The 21164-nt window shown below is 38.8% G+C and overlaps 1 protein-coding gene across 2 annotated transcripts in view; it reads right to left on the reverse strand.

Annotated features, from left to right (window-relative positions):
* MOXD1 (monooxygenase DBH like 1) overlaps positions 1 to 20951 on the reverse strand; it is a 50795-nt gene extending 29844 nt beyond the window's left edge. The window contains exons 1-4 of one of the 2 annotated variants that reach the window (XM_071547913.1): positions 20522 to 20951; positions 9177 to 9323; positions 7575 to 7742; positions 7126 to 7209 (exon numbers count right to left, since the gene is read on the reverse strand). In XM_071547913.1, the coding sequence (XP_071404014.1) occupies positions 7126 to 7209; positions 7575 to 7742; positions 9177 to 9323; positions 20522 to 20809 (687 nt within the window). In that variant the 5' untranslated portion in view covers positions 20810 to 20951. The remainder of the gene's footprint in view (positions 1 to 7125; positions 7210 to 7574; positions 7743 to 9176; positions 9324 to 20521) is intronic. The other variant, XM_071547912.1, reaches the window with a different exon arrangement.
* Between the last annotated feature and the right edge of the window lie 213 nt (positions 20952 to 21164).

A 21164-nucleotide genomic window follows, 5' to 3' on the forward strand; every position in this document is an offset into this window, starting at 1 on the left:
AGGTGTTGTTTTTATTTAAAAAGCAAAAATCAAAGAAAGTAGGTTAAAATAACTGGGCGCTCAACTTTGCTAATAACAGAAATGATTAGCTTATTTTTGCGTACCAAGTATGGAATAAATGATGCAGCAATAACTGCATAACTTATTATTGCTGAGACATAAAAGTGAAATGAAAGAAGACTCCTGCAAAATAAGGATATGTTCCATAAGAAATATGAATTTTGTTGTGATAATAAAAACTGTGGTCATATGTAATTTAATCTTTGATCACAGAATGGAATAATATTTCAAACCATTTTACATATGAAACCATGTAGCAGAATATGAGAGAATAATGTATTTCTGTTATTTTCTCAGATGGTTCTTGGGAAACTTGTAATTTCCAGCCTGTTCAGTTACATGAATCTTTAGCGCTGCAAAGCCTAATGGGCCAATTCAGGCTTGCACTGAAGAGCCAGCCCTCCAGATCAAAGGGCAGATAGCTTACAAGCTCTGCAGCGTAAGATGATTGTTTGGTTGCCAATCTAATTTACTGAGGATGAAAATGCTTTGCAGGGGAATGTATGGGAAAATATGGAACATTTGTTTATGTCAGGCCGCATGATGCAATTTGCTAGAGTTATCACATTTAGCAAAATGTAAAAGTTCAAGCCTGAGAGAGTAACAAGCAGTTACTGTCTGGTATCACTAAAGTTAAAAATCAGTGCCCTCATTTAGGTACTGCAGGCTACAGTCTGCTCTTCTGGCTTCCAATCAATCAGCCTCTTAAACTGGAGTCCCTTTGTATTTTCACACTGGGGTCTTTAGTATTACTCAAGCATTCCACTGTCAAAAAACAGAGTTACCCTTGGCAACAAGTTTTTTGGAGTTTTTACTTCCTTATCAGAGTTTGCCCCGAAACAGAACATGAAGATTAACTAGCAGCTGCTGGTGTGTTCTAATACAGGACTTTCTTTAATTGAAAAGAGGCTCCATCTTCTAAGGAGATCAGCAATGGAAAACTTTCATGCTTATATAAAAATATGCCCAATGTAATGCTTCTCAGCTAATGCTAAGTAATTAGGTTTTTTCTGGTTCTATGTTTAGCCTGTTTCACTAGTCACATTTTAAGGTTAGTGCCAGAAAAAAATCACACAGGGTTGTGCGTGAAAAAAAGTCCATTTTTTCTAAAAGCAAATTTTAAAAATTAAAAGTATTATTTTGTAATTTTTGCTATTATAATCTCTTCTCTCCTCTGACCTTTTTGGTGGGATATGTCTTCCCTGATTCATTCATCTTAGAGTTACTTATCTAATACGGTCTGGCTGTCTGGGTTCTCTCATCCATTGGGGAGAGAGATTAAACCATACAGGAGGATGATTGAGCTCATAAATTCCAGACACCTCCTCTAGGATGATGCAAACAGCTAGTTGTGCCACTGTAAGGTTGGTTAGGCAGCTGTCTTGGACCCACAGATGTCAGGTTAGATAAGAGGAAGCCCCTCTCCATAGTTGAAAATTTACTGTCTTCAATATGTTCCCCAAGGATTTATGAGTTGTACTTAAGAGATACCGAATTTGGCCACACAGCCTAATTCCCAGGATGGGGCTTCTTCCCCATTTCAGCAATGCTAAACCTGTTCATTCCACTCTCATAAGTGGGTTTCAATAATGCACACAGAAGGACTGCTTTATACAAGAATTCAAACAATTTAGAGCTTACACAAAACAACCTACTATCCTCCTTTTCAATGCCCAATGCCCTCTAAAACTGGACATCCTTTTAAAAAAGTTCTCTTACAGAATCAGAAGTATTTTATGCTCTTGAGCGCAGCCACATCTCAGCCTTTTTGCTGTTATTTCTCTGACTATACTTATTTTGAAAAAGCTAGAAAGTTTGGGACTAAAGAAAATGAGTAGTTCTTAGAGAACAGCCATGTAGATACAGATAAGTTACCCTTCTACCCATAGTTTTTATTTTACATAAATTGCTTTTCCTACTCTTAAATTGAAATTCAATATTTGACATGTTTTTGTCTGTGGAATTACTGCTAATAAGGCTGGAGAACTACTTTCCCTAAGGAAAACATAGTGTACTTTGAAGACATTAAGAAAACACAGAGGGAAAATTTACAGTGTTGAAACTAGCAAAAATATGCTATACACTGAAGCTGAAAAGCTTCACACAAATTGATAATGATACATCTGGCATGTGGGATAAATACATCATTCCTTCACCAGTATATACTCTAAAGTTTTGGTTTACAGGTAGCATTAAACATTTTGTCAAGTGGAGTGGGAGACCACAGGTCTAGAGGATTCACAGAAAATCTAGAGACAATAGAGGAAACATTATTTTAAAGTTTTTTAATTACAGCAGTAAAAATAGTCAAGCACACGGCAGACCTATGGTTAATATGAAGCCAGAGTAAAGAACCTTTAGCAGACACAGTTATTTCACTCAGCAATGCAATTAAATTGAAGTAAAAAAAAGACATGAAGGATTGAAACCTAAGCAAAAGACAGTAACAAAAAAGAGCTGTATCTGTAGAAACACAAGTAGAAAAAGCAATACAAACAAGCTTGGAACATAAAGCAAAAGCTGTATTTACTGAACACTGGGAAGTATTTCTTATGGATGAATAGCAAATTTTCACTTTCTGCTGCTGGTAAATATCTGCAGGATGCCATATTACAGTAAGCAAAAAATAAATTCAGCAAATAGACAGAAAAAACCAAATTATCAGCAAATAGTCTTAATAGAGTCAAAATAGAGAGATGTGTGTCAGCACACACATTTAAATGCACACTGAAAATCATGGAAAACAGACACATTAACAGTACAAAAATTACAAGATTTTGGAGGTTCAGGTGTGCTGCTACTGAATAACACCTTTTTTTTTCTTTTTTTTTTTTAATTGAAAGAGTAACAAGAAAGAGACTTTTAGAACAGGTAACTTATAAGAGGGAGGGTGCAGCAGAGACTCTCCTTTTCAGGGTGTACTCCCCAGGGTCAGCACCTCTGTCTCTGCTAGCCCCGCTCCAAACCCTGGCACATGAGGTCTCTGCCTGCGTTGACCCTCCACACCCAGGATAGTGCCCTCAGCATGGCTTTAGCAGGGAGACAGAAATGTGTTCATGCAGAGGTGGGGGCATGGGCATGCCAGTGTGTCTGCTCTACCAGTGTGTCCCTCCCTCCCTCTGAGAGGTCCTGCTGTAGCAGAAGTCCTTCCTAAAGTGCAGTCAGTGAAACCAGAGAACTTTCTTTAGAGATGCTATTAAAAGGCACATTTAGGACCAGTCAGAATAATGATATTTAGAAAGAACTGCAAAAATTCTAGCAAGACATAGTCTTAAATCCATGTCTGCAAAGTGTGGGCTAAAAAGTGAAATGCTTTTTTCTAAGAAAGCTACTTCTGAGAAGGCTCCCGGCTAACTTCTGTATGCGAGAAAAGTAAAAATCCCTTGGGTAGTAAGCCTGAGGCACATACCATACCCTGAGGCACAAAGTAGCAAAACAGGCCAATGCACATATAGCTGGAGGAGCAGTTGACAGAAGGCAGCCATGTGCTCTCCCATGTGAATAGCAACCAAGGTCCACCACTACAGGAACACTGCGAAGTCTTCATGCAAATAGCTGATTTGAAGAAAGATGGTTGCCTGCTATTACCTCCAACAAATCCCCTTCATCTGTTCTACACATTATTATCTTAAAAATTTACCTATTACCCTTATAATTGGTTCTGCTAACAGAAAACACACAGGAGGGAAGAACTGTAGATGTTTAATTAATTTTTAAACAGTCACGATTCAGCCAGGCAGGCGGGTTGAAGCTGAGGAGTGATGTGTGCCATTAGAGTCACCAAACCAGATCAGTGCCTGGTTTTGGTTGTGATCAATGTAACTGTTATCATTGTTATTACTGTTATGCTATTGAGAAACTATCACAGAATCACAGAATCACAGACTATTCTGAGTTAGAAGGGACCCACAAAGATCATCAAGTCCAACTCTTACATCAATGGCCCACACAGGGGATTTAACCCATGACCTTGGCATTTATTTCTTAGCAGGCATAATGTTATTATGAGTTATCTCTCCAGGAGTTCCTGGAGGCATTAGAAAAGATCTTGTAACAGAAGGTGTTGTAGGGACATGTAGGAAGACACAATCTCTTCCCTAGGGAAAGAGTCGCAAGAGACATGAAACAAAAGAAGATTTAACAGAAAAGTCCTAACCCTAGCTGGATGTCCCCTTATCTCAGTGAAGCTCTGTTCTGCACTGGTAAATGCAGCACAAGGAGAAATTATTTATTCAAGTCCTTATTCTACCGATGAGATGAACCCAAGATTATAGTCTTATCTCTTGCACAATTTATATGTCATGTAGTGCAGGTCGATCAATGAAAACATGCTGTTTCCCATTACCTGAGATTCCTGGAAAGTAAGATGACTTATGAAAAAAAAGACAGAAAGTACCTAAGGTCTTACGTAATTTACTTTTGACTAATTTTGAGATCTCTTTTGCTAGCTATTTCTTTGTCTTATGCTAACAGAAGAAATTAAAACACTATTGTAGATGAACTGTAAGACCAAATATTACTAGTTACCGATCTGTTGCACTCCTAGATATATTTGCAAATACCTTAAACATATTTGTAAATATCTTAAATATATGTGGGCTCAAAGCATATAGATATCCTTTTTTAAAAGAATGCATGGTCAATAGAAATGAAAAAATCTTTTTAAATTCAGAATCTGAGTTCAGAATCTGCCATTCATTAACCAGAGGTGACTAAAAGTCTTGGCTTATACCTTAAAAAATAGGTATAATTTTTTTCATTTTCCTTCATTAAAGCATAGTGCTTTCCTGATGAAACTGATATAAAATGTTCAGAGCAATTTTCAAGAAGGAAAGAATGACAGAGAACAGCTTAGCATATGGAAAAAATTTCTATTGTGGCTGTTGCACCTACTCAAGATGCCAGATCAAGAGGAGATTTACACATCAGCACAGCTAAGCACACGTTTTTGATGGCACAGCTTGTGCAACAAGCACTGAACTGTGCACTTCAGTGCTCCGCAAAATCACACGGGACAGAAATGGCCTAAGTCTGTTCACATGCACACTACTGAAGCAGACTACATTATACCAGAGACAAATTTGTAGCATTTCTAAACCCTGTTTTTCTGTCTGTAAAAATGAGATGTGTAGTTTTGCCTGAACACTGTGTTACAGAATGAATCCAGAATCAACATCTATGTAAGTCTTTGACTAATAGAGATAGTTTGACCAGGCCAAATAGTTCATCTGTCCTCCCCTTTGTGAAACTGAATCTTTGTTTGCATAGCTAATATCTTCCCGGGTAGCCATAAGCCCCATCCTTTGTGTATCAGTAGGCTTTAGGGACTGTTCAATCAATTTGCAAAAGCACATAGATACAATTCCACAAAAGTTACTTATATGAAAATTTAAGTTATCCCCCTGAAAAGAGAAGTTAAGAAATAGTTCTTACATAATTCTACCCTCTGTATTCATTCTGTATTCTCTCTAAACATTTTTAAGGCAGCAATATGAAATTTTCTTCCTTTTCTGAAGATGGAAAATCACTAAGGATTCTAGTCTAATTTTTATTTTTAAAACTTGCTGTCTTGAAAATACAATTTCTAAAATTCTAATATTCTTTATACATTATAAAAAGAAATAATATAAAACTGTTCTAAAAAATTAGACAGTGCATTTTTTGAGCTGAAATCTCTTTTTAGCTTCAACCAAGTACAATTTTTTAAAAACTGAGAAACTGTATGTGCAGTCAGGCAAAACATTTAGAAAATAAATTCAGAAAATATAAATAATAAATACTTTCAGATACCTTTTAAGCAGAACAGCATGTATCTACAACTTCCATCAAATTTAAACAGGAAAGCTAAATTCTGATACTACAATTTTAAATCTCTCTCTGAACTGAAAACAAAAAATTAGGAATTTTGCCATATAGTGTAATACAAGCAAAATCTGCTTTTCAAAAGATCTGTGAAAGTAGTGTCATAAATTTCAAATGTGATTAAAGACCAAGTACCTGAAAGTAAAAATTCGGACCCTCAAATTGTTCATTCTGATAAAGTGCAGAAGCCCATAATATTTCAGAATAATTTTAGGTATTTATCAGACATACACTGAAGACCATACATTGTCCAAATTAATTTAAACTTTCATTCTTATTGAATGCACTAGAGAAATATAATTGACAATAACAAAAAAAAATGAATAGAATTGTACACTTAAAGCATTTGTGGGTTCAAAGAAAGATAAAAATGAGGGTCAGAACTATCTCACTGTGCTATCTTTATCATTTTAGAATAGTAAGAAGTTGTTCTTTTATCAGGTCTTCAGCATATTGCTCCTGGGAAGAAATGTGAGATCTATCTTTCTCTCAGCCCTCCTAAGCTTTCAATTTCAAACTGAAAGAAAAGTTAGAAAATATGTTATAGGAAAACATGTTTATGCATGTGGGTTTTGAAATCACCTAGGTTCTTGCTGAACTTTGTGTGAATGTTTACACACACACTTTCTTTAATTTTAAATAAACTACAGCTTCCACCTCTTTTTTTCACATTATTTGGCTTTTACACAGCTGAAGATAGCAGTGTCTTTGCTTACATGGCATAACTTCACAGAGGTCATTCCAAGAGAGGTGACTGGAATCACATAAGAACCTGGCCCTTTATTTGAACAAACTACACCATTTAATGATTTTTCAATCTAAAATTCCTATCTGTTAGAAGAAATTCATTAAATTCCTATATAAAAGAAGAAACTTGATGTAACATGCTTAGTCTTTGCCAGAGATATTTACAGACAGAATTAATTTTCAATCTCATTTTCTTAAGGGAGAGAGGACAAAGCAGAAGAGAAAAGAACAGAAAGAAAGGGTCTCTGCCACTCTGCATCCAGTGGTCAGGGCACACCGGAATCAGGTCCTGGACACATATACATGCACTTGACCTGTGTTTGTGAAGACAGACAAGAGGTCTTCTTTTGCCCTCCAGTAAGCAGTAAAAAAACACATTTTGAAAGTGCAAGAATGGATTTGAAGTGTAATGATTTTTCTGAGTTTCTCTGAATTTGCTCTATCTGAATCACTCACCTTTGTCACGTGATGCTTTTCATGTTGTACGGGAATTTTAAACATTTGGCACCAATATGTTGTATCTTTGTCTGGTACAGGCACCTGTCTTAATAAAAAGGGCAAGAACACAATATTATCATAGAGTCACAGAATGGTTTGTGTTGGAAGGGACCTTGAAGATCATCTATCCCTGACTATTTCAATCTCCCTGCCCTGGCCAGGGACACTTTTCACTGGGCCAGGTTACTCAAAGACCCATCCAGCCTGACCTTGAACACTTCCAGGGATGACGCATGCACAGCTTTTCTGAACAACCTGTTTCAGTGCCTCATCAACCTCATGGGGAAGAATTCCTTTCTTATATATAATCTATATATACAAATCCCACTACCTGTTGTGTAAGTCCAAAGCATTGCCTACCACTTTACTCCCATCTCCACATAAGCCCAAAACATGGAGTAACTTACGTCTTTATTTGTCAAGTCAAAGTATGGCAGGGAGGCAGATAAGACTTCTTCTTTCTCAGGATTTAGCAAACGTAGACTCTTTGTGCCACGGTTAGACCCATGATAATTTTGACCTGCTTCTCCCATGTCTTTGTGGTGGTATGCCCATATTACCCGCACTGTGCTCTCCTGAAAAACAAAACAAAACAAAACAAATCAAATCAAAAAGTCTATAAGGAATAGGAGCAACACCTTCCTTGCATAGTTCACCTAATTCCTACAATAGCTGTGACATAGGTGTAGCTGTATTTGAGCAATGACAAGGTATACCAGAGGAGCTGTCACCTACTTGCACAATTTTGCCTTTAAAACCAATAATGTTTCATACCCAAAAGGTTCACTGAAGATACGCAGAAGTTAAACTTTTCTCTGATAGATTCTTTCACTAATGTTGTGAATTGAAATCATATTTTCAAAGGGCAGAACAGACCATAGGTAACCAACTAAATGCATGATAACCTTTTTTCTAGGGATGTTACTTATTTGGCCAGCAACCAGGTTCCCCCCAAAACTTTTTCCAGGCCCAGATCTGTGAATATGTGAATAACTTCTGTGAAATGTTGTCCTTATGTACTAGGAAAGATAGACATTCAATTACTGGAACAGATTAAAAAAAAATCTATCTGCAGCCACTGCACAGATCAGTTCTCTATAAACTTTTCTCAGGTTGCAACAGTCACCCTTGAGAAAAAGTGCTCTAATAAATCCTGAAGTGTTCCAGAATGTTAAATTATACTGAGAATTTGGAGCAGGTGTGAAAACCAGAGATCCATGGATGGCCTGAAGAACTGGTGGTTTATACAGCTGTGGTTTGCTTCCTGTATCTTTCAATGTCTCATGTTGCTATTATTGTATATGTTATCAAAACAGAGATAATGAAAATAGTGCTTTATTCCTTCAGTAATGCTTCCAAAGTAGTAAACAAGCCAAAGCTTATAAAGCCTTGCAAATTTGTCTAACCTATCTGTCATTTCCAATAGAGAAATCATCAACTTCATGTAATTTAAAATTATGCTTAGGAAATAGCACAGCAGTTCCTAGGATAACACAAGAATTTATCATGTACAGTATTTTATTGTGGAAAATTTTACCATAAAATTCTTCAGCTTCTTAATTTTTGAATAAAGAATAAAACAAATAGATACTTTATCTGCTCCAAAGCTTTTAAAAATCTATTTCTAAGATCAATCACAAGTTAGCGTAATATCTAAAAAGTGTTTCTCAATTTGATATCACTTGAATGATGGTAAATGTGGCATAAGGAACGTGATGGCCCAGAGGTACCTGTTTCAATCCTGTGTATATTTGTAAGAAATTTAAGAACAAAATGTATTAAAGTAGAAGGACAAAGACAGTTGAAATTATAACATAAGTGCTTAATAAAACTAGCACAAGCATTTTACCTGGTTAATTCAAGTTGAGCAGACAGATATTTTGGAAAGTGAATTTCTCTAAATCTGCCTTGTTACTAAAAAGAGATTTTAATAATCAGCTTAATAACCAAATATACAATTAACCTGATTAAATTATTTTATCTGTCTACATATTTTCAGGGTCTCTTACCGTTATGCTCTTGTCATTTGTGTCACAAGTGTGCAGTTCTCTGCTGAAAGCCAATATTGTATGTGTACTGTTTTCCATGGCATATTCAAGATGGTAATCCTGTTGAGGGTCCTTTTTTAGTACTCTGTTTTCATCTGTAAAATAATCCTGTTATAAAGAAAAGGTAACCCATTATTTTTAAGATCTAATATTTAAAACGAAATTCTGAAGCCCCTTAAAATTTATAAAATTCTGAACTATCAGTTTTGAATCAAACTTTAAATGTGAGGTGGCACTGAATTATTTTTTATACAAAGTCTCCAAGAAAGCAAGTCTCCTCGACAAGCAGTTTAAAGGATGTCTTCAGTAACTTTAGCAACAAGGCTGCCTGCACATAATTGCAGAAATAAAGGCTGCACCAAACAATCAAGAAAACTCATTTGTCATAGCTGGGATGTCATGAACTCAGGAAAAATTACAGAGAGAACTAACTGCATTCAATATTTGCATCAACAGTACTGTCATTCCCTTCTTTCACAACTTTTCCTATGTTTTTTTATTTCTCCACAGAAAACAAACTTTGAATGAACATCGACTGGAACAGAAATCCTCTGGCTTAACTAGCACAAAAAGTGCTCAGTTCATTCAAAAGCTGATGGGCTGGGATTACAATGAGGTTTTGGAAGAGGTGAGGGAGCTGTTTGTAAGAAAGATGCTCCCCATCCAGGCTTCAACAGAGGCCTGGTACAATGGAGTAGTAGGGCAGCAATGTTGGGTCATTAAACTCCTAACCCCAAATTCCTATGGCCTCATGTAGCTGTGACCCAGCCCCCCCTCTCCTGCTATCCCAGCCACCTGGAAAGGACTGGACACTGCCTCAGATGAACCTCCTCTGGTCCTCCTCTGCACCTCCTTTGAGTTTTTGGCTGTTTCTTCCTGGTTTTGGGTGGGGAAGGGGGCTTTTAACTAATCTATGTATTTCTCATGCCAAACAGTCCTTTGCAAAAAAATGCAGCACTGGCTGGTCCTGGCAGGCATTTACTTTTGTAGCTGTTTGAACCTCTGTTAACTTTTGGAGAGATTTCTAGATTTACTCTTTTGTTTAAGTTGAGGTAACCAAGCTGAAAAACTGCAAAATGTTGTGTCCAACCATTTTAAAACTAGTCAAAAATAACTGGAACCTTTTTAATTCACTAAATGATCATTTACAAGCTGTAATCTTAAACTTAATCACACCCTAGAAATCTCTGCCTATGCAAGAGACCATAGAGTCCTTCTTTTCCTTTCACCACTTCTTATAAGTGCAAATTAATACATATGTGAAAGAATAGACACAGGGAAAAATAATTACCAAAAAGAGCAAAAGAGAGGCCTGGGACGTAAAAGAAAAGCAATTGATAAGTTGTGTTTAGGGAAATGATTTTGGATTTGTACTTTTCCAGATAAAAATAATAGACTTGTTCTGGGATGGTTCTTTGAAGATCAGTACTTTATGGGATCAAAACACTCCACTTTTGCCCTACCTAAGACCTTGGAAAGAGGCAGTGCATGTGTATGCACAATACCATTCCTTCTCTGAAAACACTTCTCTGTGGAATCTCTACTTCTGCTTAAAAATAGTAAGGGCTTGTCTGGACAAGAAATGTAACCTTATGAACATCAGCTTTTGCTGAAGTGTGATATCTTTGCTAAAATGTCACCTTAAATTGGAGGAAGGCACTCATATTAGAAAAAGCACCTGCACATTAAAATACTGAGGAATACAAATTCAAGAACAGCCTTTCCTCATGTGAACAAATTCAATGTCTTTGCCTGAAACCTAGGTGAAGGAAAGCTGAGAAATCTGTGAAGGAAAGCTAAGTGTTCACGCTCAAACACTTTGCTGGTGATTTATACCATTTCTTCACAAGTCTAGAAGACACAGACCTAACCAGAAAAAAACCACTTGCGATGTGGTCCTGACTTCTATGAGCCTGATGGGAGAATGAAAAAATAACTTGAAGTAGTGTAATTAATGTATTAGCTCAGATATGCCTTGATAACACGACTGTCAGTGTAATTATTTCACTCTCCTGGATGACAGTCTAAGACATGTCATATCTCTGGCTCATCATGAGGGGCTTATTAGGTGGCTGCCGGTGAATGCTTTGGGGCAGGTGGTCCCAAAGCCTAGGCCACAGAAGAGGACCAGGCTGCTCCCCATGGGATGACACCTGTGTTGGGCACTCACATTGCTGCCTGCCTGGGCACTTGCTGCCCACCCCCACTGTCCATAATGAACAGCACCTCACTGATTTCAGTGGCTCACTTAAAATTATTTTGTGGCTAGATGCTAATCTGACAAACTAACAATAATCTTTCTCATGCGAAAATTTCTGTGAAGATATTAATTGCTTGCCTCTATGTACTTTCTCTGCCTGACACATGCTATTTTCAAACAGCCCTTGAATATCAGGGTGCTGAGGACACCTGGGAAGCAAATTTATGTAGTGCCTAGGAAGACAGATGTCCATTTATTCCCCAGTTCTTACAATTCCACTGTGTGTAGTAGAACTGCCCAAGAGGAAACAACTGCATGTACACTTGCCAGGAGTTATTTAGGAGTTAGTGAGCTGCTTATATTACCATTTTTACTTCCTTTGTTGAAAATTATCCAGATGTTCATAAAGTCAAATACTCTAACAAAAAAAAAAAATCTAAATAATTCAAAATTTGATTATTTAACATGAAAATAGGGGGTTTTTTACCAGTTTTAAAACAAAATATGTCATATTGCCCAGGAACCATACTGATCTCCTTTAGTTCACAGGGAAAATTTTAAATCAAACTATGCAGACTTTGCTGAATTTACTCATCAGAGCTTAAAAGCCTTTAAGACGTGTTTATGTACGAAACATAATGAAAAAAGGAGGTTTTCAACAATGAAGACACACTGACAGTATATGATGCCACATCTTTTTCAGTCACAACTTGGAAAAGTAAGAAAATGTCAGTTGTAAATATATCTATGTAGGTATATATCTGTATATTTTTATGTATCTCATGCTTCCTTTCAAAGTAGAAAAACAAAAATAAAGTCCTGCTCCTATGGCACAAATCCAATCAAACCCACCACATTTGGACTGCCAACACTCCATTTAAGTCCTTGTGTTTAGTCAAAGGAGAAAGCTGGGTATCTCTGAAGGCCTTTGGAAAGTGACAGTACAGAGAATGGATTCACAAGAGGACAGAGAGGATAACTTGATCATTTGGGCTTCAGCTGAATTAAGGATGTCTAAATACAGTTTGAAACTCTCTCAAGTCCAGACTACTGTAACATAGAACTCACTTAAATTCACAAGTTTCACTCATTCAATTCTGTAGAGAATGGAGTGTGACGTTTTCTTCAACAGCATTACATGCTTTGATATCTATCACAGATGGTTTGAAATGTGTTTTGTATTAGAACCATTTATTCCTCCTACCAGGTAAGAAAAGGCTCTAACATGGTGGCTTTTTTTACACAGATCTGGATTTTCTATCCCAAAGAGTTAGCTGGAAAACCTGTGTCTTTTGGAGGATAGATTATACTGATATAAGTCCCCCTGAATCTCATGGAGTCCCAGCAGAGATCTACAATATTTGTCAAGTCCTTAAAACTGTATTTTTGAAACACTTCCATGTGTGACTGTGGCTAAATACACAATATGAATGTACTGATTCAGCACTTGCATCCAGATTTTTCAGTTTCTTATACTGACAAAAAAGTATACATCATATGTTTAAGGAAGACAAAGTTTTCAAATCAACTTTATAGAAGGATAAGAATTACAGAAAAAGGAGGGTGAACTGAATGCTTTTCTAGTATGAATATCTTTAATTAATTAAGGAGTAAGTGTTTAAAATAAAGTTTTAGAAGTGGTATTGATTACATTCAAAACATCTAAATTTTTTTGTACTCCCTTTGATAATATTCCTTAAAATACCACATTAAACTCTGGACTAAGTTGTGCAGTCCATCAAAGAATTAAGTATCTCCATCTTTACACTATCTAGAAGTTGCAACAATATATGGAAAAGGAAAAATCTTCCTGACAGTATAAGTTATTTTATATTCTTTTCCAGATGTGAGACCAATTATGTTATACTGTTTTTCAGATCCTGTTAGCCTTTCTCCTACTTAAAAAAAAAAAGTAACATACATGGTTTCTGATTTCTGCTCCACAAACCATTATGAAGAGTGATTTCTTAAGGATGTGAAAAGAGACTGGTTTCTCCTTCGAGAATGCAAGCACAGCTGCAGAGGGAAGGCTGACCCCAGAAGCCCTACCAGCTGTCATCACAGACTGAAACAGGTGTTTATGGGACTCTCTCCCCAGATCTTTACAATGTACAAGATTGTTTTGTTTATGATATCCATTTCCCATACTAAATTATATATATCACCTTTCAACCTCAAGGAGCACAAAATAATTCTCTGACCCTGGCCCCATCCAGCAATCACTTTGTGGGCTTGGCTTGTGGGTGACTCTGCCACCCCAACTTATGCATGCTGTCCTTCTCCATCTGGCAGATTGCTGCTGTCTCAGCAGCAATTTAACACTCAGAAGTGAAAAAAGGAAAAAGCCAGGAATGGGAATGACAGAAAAATAAGCTGTGTTGCAACCCATCCCCATTGATGTTCTGTAGTCAATCCATGGAGTTTTGGACATCCCCAAATCACCAAACTGATGTCTATGACCAGAACCAATGACAAGTTTGGCAAAAGGTATCACAAAGCTGGAACAAACATGAAAGTTGGTGCAGGAGAGGCTCTTAGGATAAATAGGCTGGATAAATTACTACAGTATGGAAGAGAACTTAACTAAAACTGTTGCATGAAATAAGCACCAACCTATGCTTTTCTGGCTTTCCAAAAAACAAAATAACTGTGGTTAACATTTCTCTTTTTTATTGTTACATTTAATTTAAATGGAATCCTGTTGCTCAAGGTTCCAGTACACACTACATACTACCACCAAAAAGAAGCTGGTTTTACACTGTATTTGGCAAGAAGCAAGCTGAGCATGAATTTACAAATAAGCAAAACAAACTTTTTTGCAATCTCAAATAAATTTCAGCTTGAGTTTCAGGCAAAGATCTTACTATGTTTTTATGCTAGGAAAAAGCAGAGCCCACCCACAGAAACCTAACATGAAGCAGGAGCCTGAAAGCATCACTGCTCTGTGCAAGAACACCTTGAGAGCATTACAGTGGTACAGTTGACTGAATCAATCTTGCAATTGGCCATAAATGAAAAAAATAACCATAGAAAAGGTACAGCAACAGCAACCAAGCAATTGCAGTAAGTTCCCAAAGTAACTGGGATTAGTAAATTCAGTCACTGTCCCATGAACGGTCTGTAATTAATTACCGTTTGGGGTGGGGGAGAGTGGGATATTTTTGTTTTTGTTTAGTTGGGTTTTTTTGTCTTTGGATTTTGGGTGGAGGGAGGGGTGGTTGTTGGGTGTATATTGGTTGGTTAGTTGGTTGGTTGGTTTAGTTTTGTTTTGCATAACTACCAGATTAGCATGAAGTGATTCAGTCCTCACTAGGAAGCCTGGGTCTCTCTCACGTGGGAAGTTCTGAGTAACTGTACACAATTCCTTGTACAATTCCAATCAAACTGACTGAAACACACCAGAGTAAATGTGGATTGCTTACTTCCACTGCACTACTAACTTTGATAAGGACAGAAATTTTTATGTCTTACAAATAATTGTGGGTGTGTCTGTATTTTAAATGCAGACATACATATGTACACAATGACACACCTTTCCCACTTGTGTATTTACAGAAACAGATAATGCCTGTATATGTGTGTATATGTACACATATTTTCTTTATAAAAAGAGGGCTTTTATTTTTTACACATTAAATACAATTATTCATTTAGAAATATGCCCTTTCTCTTTCAAACTGTGTCACTTCAATACACTTCAGTATATTACTTATATGTAGTTAAGTGCTGCCCAGGGTGGCTTCCCAGGAGCCCACAGCTGGCAGACACCCCTTTGTGTACATGACACTCCTGAGGCATAAAAAATATTGTTTGCTCTACACACAAATGAAAACACTGTAGTATAGAGACCTAACTTACCACATGAAGGTGTAAGAAGCATCAGCAGTTAGAGGTTGAAATATAACATCGTATATCAGCATTGATAAATTGACTTTGCAGTGAAGTCTCAAGGGCCTATCCGAGTCTTTACATCAAGAACAAATGTTAATTTAAGAGCTTATAGTCTGGTTATATCAGAAGATATAAAGATAGATAAAAGGCTGTCCTAACACAAATAGACTAGACAAAACATGTATCAAAGTATTTTAAGGGAAGAAAAATAACTAGGAGATACTTCATGATACAATCTTGCAAATGCACTTTATCACAAGGAACATGCCTTACACAGGAGCCACATTTAACCAGTACAAGTTTTCTTGGTTTAATTACTTTAATTACTTCCATTACTTCAATTATGAGGAATATTAAAAATACTTAGGGGATTTTCAAGCACAATTATTAGTGATAACACGTTCCCAAAACTTCTGTATGTTCCTTATTAAATCTCCCCTCTTCTATTTCTGTCATCCTTGTTTATACTGGGAATCAAATAATTTTCCCTTTATTTTAAACCTTTACATCATTCATCATGGCTACATTTACATATTTTTTGGGTAGCCATGGAAAAATTTCATTTTCTTGGTGTTTTCAAAATCCAAAGAAGAAAATAAACTATAAAGAACACACACAAAAAACAAATAAACAAATCTCCAAACCCAAACCAAACAAAAAAAAACCCCAAAATAAAAACAAAACCCCCAAAGCAAACCACAAAATGAAACAAAAACCTCCAAACAAATAACAAACAAACAACAAAAAAGCGACCAAAACCCAAAACCCCCACCTTGTAAAAAAGTCCCTCCAAAGCCTGCAAAATACAACCGCTTCAGGATTCCTCTCATCTTTTGTTCAACAACTGTTGCTTCCTTGTCCTAACTGTTGTACCTCTGAAAGGGAACTGCAAAGCCAGTGGAGATGTACACTGGAGTGTCTCTTTACTCCCCACATTGAAGCCAAAAGGAAGATATTAGTCATCTGGAGATTTTACCCCATGCCTAAGGTATGAAATACTGCCAACCAAACACCAAGATATGTCAGTGTGGCACTCACTTTGCCTCTCTCGGTGCCTTTCAAGTTGTTTTCTAAACACTTCTTTTGTTGTTGTTGGCATGAGTGCACTTAAAAGCAGCATATCGTTAAGTACTGAAAATGCTCACTGTTTTCTGTCCTTTAAAATCTCTTCCAAGTACTTCCCTGGGAGCAATTAAGCTAACTCTATGGGATACATTTGATAACAGATATTCTTTAGTTTGGGTGACAGTTAACAAGCAAGGTTCTAATGAATAATAAAGTACTTTTTAGTGACACACAGTCCCTATTCACCCTGAGTAGGGACTATTTTTGTGCAAGTTCAACAGAAGATTCTAACAATACAACCCTCTTGTATAACTTGCACAAAATAGGCATTCATCAAGGAGGATTACTCTCCCCAAAATGGGGCTCTCAGCAGCTACGTGCTGTGGGTGGGGATGCACAATTCCAGACAGGGGTGGAGACCAAGGAAAAAGCATGAGTCTAGCATGAAAATGCATGCTGTGTCAATTCATAAGCACAAAGAGATGCACTAGAGGGGAAAAAAAAAAGGAAAAAAAAGATGAAAGAAAACTAGATGCAAAAGCTAAGGCTGCCCCAAGAACTTGTAACTTGGACAAAGAGTAACACATGCTGCAAATGACTATGACAATATTTCAAGGTTATATTTTGCTAAGTATGAACTCTCCTAAATCCACCTCCTTCCTATAGAGAGAAAGACAGCTCCCAGCTTTCCAATACCAACCCCCTTTTGTATCTTCTTGTTCTCAAACACACTCACTCAAACCCCACACAATCTGCTGTTTTGACACCACAGGGCTCTCACTAATGTGTGAGAATAATTTGTTTCCACTGATCTTCTTTTTCTTCTGCTTGGTGGAGGTGCCTCCCTCACTACAATACACTACAGTTATGCATATATGTATACATATGTCCATGCTTTGTCTTCTACATCCTTCCAAAATACATTTAGGTTCCCATTTCAAATACCAAACTTCTGAAATGTTGTAATAGTAAATGTATAATTCTCTCATAATTTAAATGCTCTTCAAAAAACTACTCTGGTATACCAAGAAGGTTTGTTCTTCTCTCATCACATCATAACATTTTTCATCTTGATATATTTAGAGAAAACTAAACCTCTGACTTCCAAATCAGTTCAGTCTTTCCTTATGTTAGGCATACTTTTAGATTAAATACAGCTCAAACTTTCAGGACTTTGTGACACCAGTTTTTTTCAAGGCAATCACTGCCTGCTGATGGGTGGGAATAGCATCTACTTATTCTATGAGGACAAGGAATAAGTGCCAGAGGAAATGTTTTTTCTCTTCTCTGAAAACTATCTGGAAGTTTTCCTCTACTTCAATACCTGGATACTCTACGGACTAAGGAGTATCTACTTTTAACCTTACTGACAGCTGTACTCTAACTACATTTACATGTTTGTTCCCAGAAGAGAACTCTTACCTCCAAGAACACTTTCTATTTTTAAAGAAGGAGAAAGAATTTAAGGGGGGGAAAGAGGCAAATTTGACCCAAGGGACCAGCAATTTCTATGCCCACTTGAAAGGCTATAAAGGTGTTTCAGAACATCACCTGAATATCAGGCCACTAACAAGCATCTCAAAACTTTCAAAGAAACCAAAAAATGACCCTTCTAAGAGTTTAGACCACGATGTACATTTTCCGACTGATGGTCATGGAATAAAAACATATTTCTAAAACCAAAAAGAAAAGTAAGTTCATTCATTATAGGGTGTACATATTTCATGGAGTGCAGCTAGGCATAAAACCACATACTTTCAAGGGTGCCATCTATGAAAAAAATCTTTTTCAGTAGTAAATAATGCAAATTATTAGGATATACAATTAACACAGAATGTATTTTTAAAATATCAACTCTGTGTGTTCAGGAAAGGAAAGAATTGGATATTACTGAAATAGCATCCTAGAACACGTTATTAATTTGTAGCAATCCCTGCTGCCTGACCAGAAAAAGCCTTTGAACAAATTTTGTTTATCATCTTTGTTTCTGGCTTTTCCTTGTTGATGCAAGTATGGAAATATTTTAACTGAGCAACTTTTTTTAAAAACCTCAGCCCAGTTTAAAAGGAAACTGTGCTGCCTGGAACTGAAAAAGGAATGGGAATAGAGAAAGCCTCATGTTGCAAGCAACCATAACAGAAGTATTTCTTCTGGGTCTCATCTACTCAAAAGCATAACAAAATAACTCATAGCAGTTGGTGTGCTGAATTAGTGTTTCAGGAAAAATATCAGTACTTCTGTATCAGCAGGCACTTGCTATAGTCCTTTACTGTTGTCATGGAATGACAGTGAATAAAATCTGTGGAAGAATGGAGTTTGTATGGGGCCATTTCTACAGGATGATGAAAACCTGGGAAGGGCACTGAAAAGAGCCACAAAAGTGCTTTGAGTGCCGGAGAAAATGCCCTGTGATGCTAAAGAGCTCAATCTATTTATTTGATGAAAAAGAAAATTGAGAATTGACTTGATTGCCTTAATTGCAGCATATAAATAACTTTATGGAGGAGGAATGCAGGGGGAGTAGAGTGTTTAATATAGTAGAGAAAATACATAGCTGAAACTTAAACCCAGACAAATTAATGCTGGAAATCAGGAACAGCACAGACTCATCTCTGCCACATACTACCAAGGGAAGTGATGGATACTCCATCACTGGGTATCTTTACACTAAGTTTGGATCCCTTTCTATAAGCCTTGCTTTACTCTAAAAAGATCTATGAATTAACCAAGCAAAACATTTGTGTCTCTTTTAATGGTTAATAGGTATATCTTCTGAAGTGTAATGCTTCAGAAAGTTTTACATTCTGTGAGCAAAGAGCTCACTGCTCAATGAGCAGATCAGGTTTTATTTTTCTATTGTTGCTGTTTTATTTAGGCTCAGGTTTTCAGAAAAATTATCTTCATTTTGAAATATGGACAAAACAACATTCTGAAAATCATTGATCTGAACTTAGAGAAGATGAATATTTGCCAAAACTTCATACAGCATATTAATGGGGGAGGGTAAAGGGGGGAGGAATATTTATGGCTAAAGCTTTCTCTTTCTAGGCCTTACTCTAACAACTGAATTCTAACAACTTGGTTCTTAAATTCTCTCTGAAGTTATTATTCAAGCAACTGGGCGTGACAAGATGTAACTCCAGGCCTGATTCCTCTTTCAGTCACCCTTGGGACAAACTGTCCCTGCTCCCCTGGCCTCAGAGCAACTCCTCCAGGCTGTATCTCAGGCTGATGAGAAGGGACCAAAGTGGGGGGTCCCTTCCCCTCTCACAGCTCCTGCCCCACCAGCCACCAGTGCCTCTTGGACAGGATGATATGTTGGAAGCACCAGAAGAGCCCCTGTTACACACTCCTTTTCCCTCACATAGCCCTGTCAATATCTAGACTACTACAGAAACATACCAAGAATATTATGCCAGTTCAGCTGGGCCCTTCTATTGTTGCTTTACCACACCAAGGACATGTACCAGGAGTCCCTGTGGTTACTTTGAAAGTTCCTTCCAACATCTGTGTCAAAACACCTCCAGGTGATGAGAGGAGGAACACAAGGACACAGGAGCAGCACAGGCTGTGCCCCAGTGAACAGGGACATCTTCAGGCTTGGAAGCTGATGGGATCGTGCCCTCATGCCAGCGGGAATAGAAAGAGGAAGCTCAGGCGGCACCAGGTCTGCCAAGCTCCTTCAGCTGTTGGCAGGGTGAGGAGAAGGTGCTGCACCTCCTTTGGAGACGCTCTGCTATCCCTCCCCTCTCCACCGCGGTTCTAGGCTTAGTGGGCAGGCAGAGAGAGCGCCCAAGGAGAGCGAAAAGGGTTGTTGAATTTTCTGGATAAAGAGGAAAGAAACCTGACACCTTTAAACGAAATCAGTGTAGAAGTTTAGAGGGAAGGTTGGCAGGGAGTGAATCGAAAAGGGGTATCTCCTGCAGGGGAAATGAACGCCGAATAGGGATAACCAAAAGGCTGGAAGGTAGAAGTAAAGAGGTACGGAGATGCGGGGCGAGGAAGCTTCAAAAGAAAAGAAGGTCACGCAACGATAGAATAGCAGCGTGGGGAAGGTGGGCGAACAAAGAGGACCCGGCACGCGGGGCGGGAGCGGGTGCCGGCAGCGCTGGCCCCGGGCGGCAGTCGAGGGGAAGGAGCCGAGCCTTACCTGCAGGTAGGGCTGGCCCCTCTCCATGCCCCCCACCACGATGTCGGCTGAGGCCATGCCGCCGCTGGGCGAGAGCCCGAAGCCCACGTAGCCGCGGGTGCGCACCTCCAGGCGGAAGGCGAGGGCGCTGCCGCGGCGGCCCCAGCGCAGGCGGTAGGCACCCGCGCCGTCCAGCACCGCGCTGTGCGGGTAGCTCCGCAGCGACGGCCCGGCACCGGCGGCACCGGCATGGGCACAGGCACAGAGCAGCCCGCTCAGCACCAGCGCCCAGGGGCGCAGCCGCCGCATCCTCTCGCCGCGCACCAGTGGCCGCTTGTGTCTCTGTGAGTGTGTCCAGGCGGGCGTGTGCGTGTGCAGTGTGTGTGGTGTGTGTGTGTGTGTGTGTGTGTGTGCGCGCGTGTGCGCGGAGAAGGGGCCGGGTACCCCGGTCACTCCGCCCCCGCTGCGGGCGGCACCGCGCCGGCCGGCCCCGTCGGGGCAGCGCGCCCTCGGCAGCCGCTTTGTCCGCTCCCCGCCCCGGCCCGGCGCTCTGGCCGCCCCCGGCTCCCCCTCGCCGCCCAGTCGGGACGGGACGGGACGGACCACTCCGCTCCCGTAGCACCTGCCGGGCGCTGGCCGCAGTGTCTGCCCGGGTAGATGCTCG

This window comes from Pithys albifrons, chromosome 2, assembly GCF_047495875.1.
Source record: "Pithys albifrons albifrons isolate INPA30051 chromosome 2, PitAlb_v1, whole genome shotgun sequence".
In the NCBI taxonomy this organism is placed as follows: Eukaryota; Metazoa; Chordata; class Aves; order Passeriformes; family Thamnophilidae; genus Pithys; species Pithys albifrons.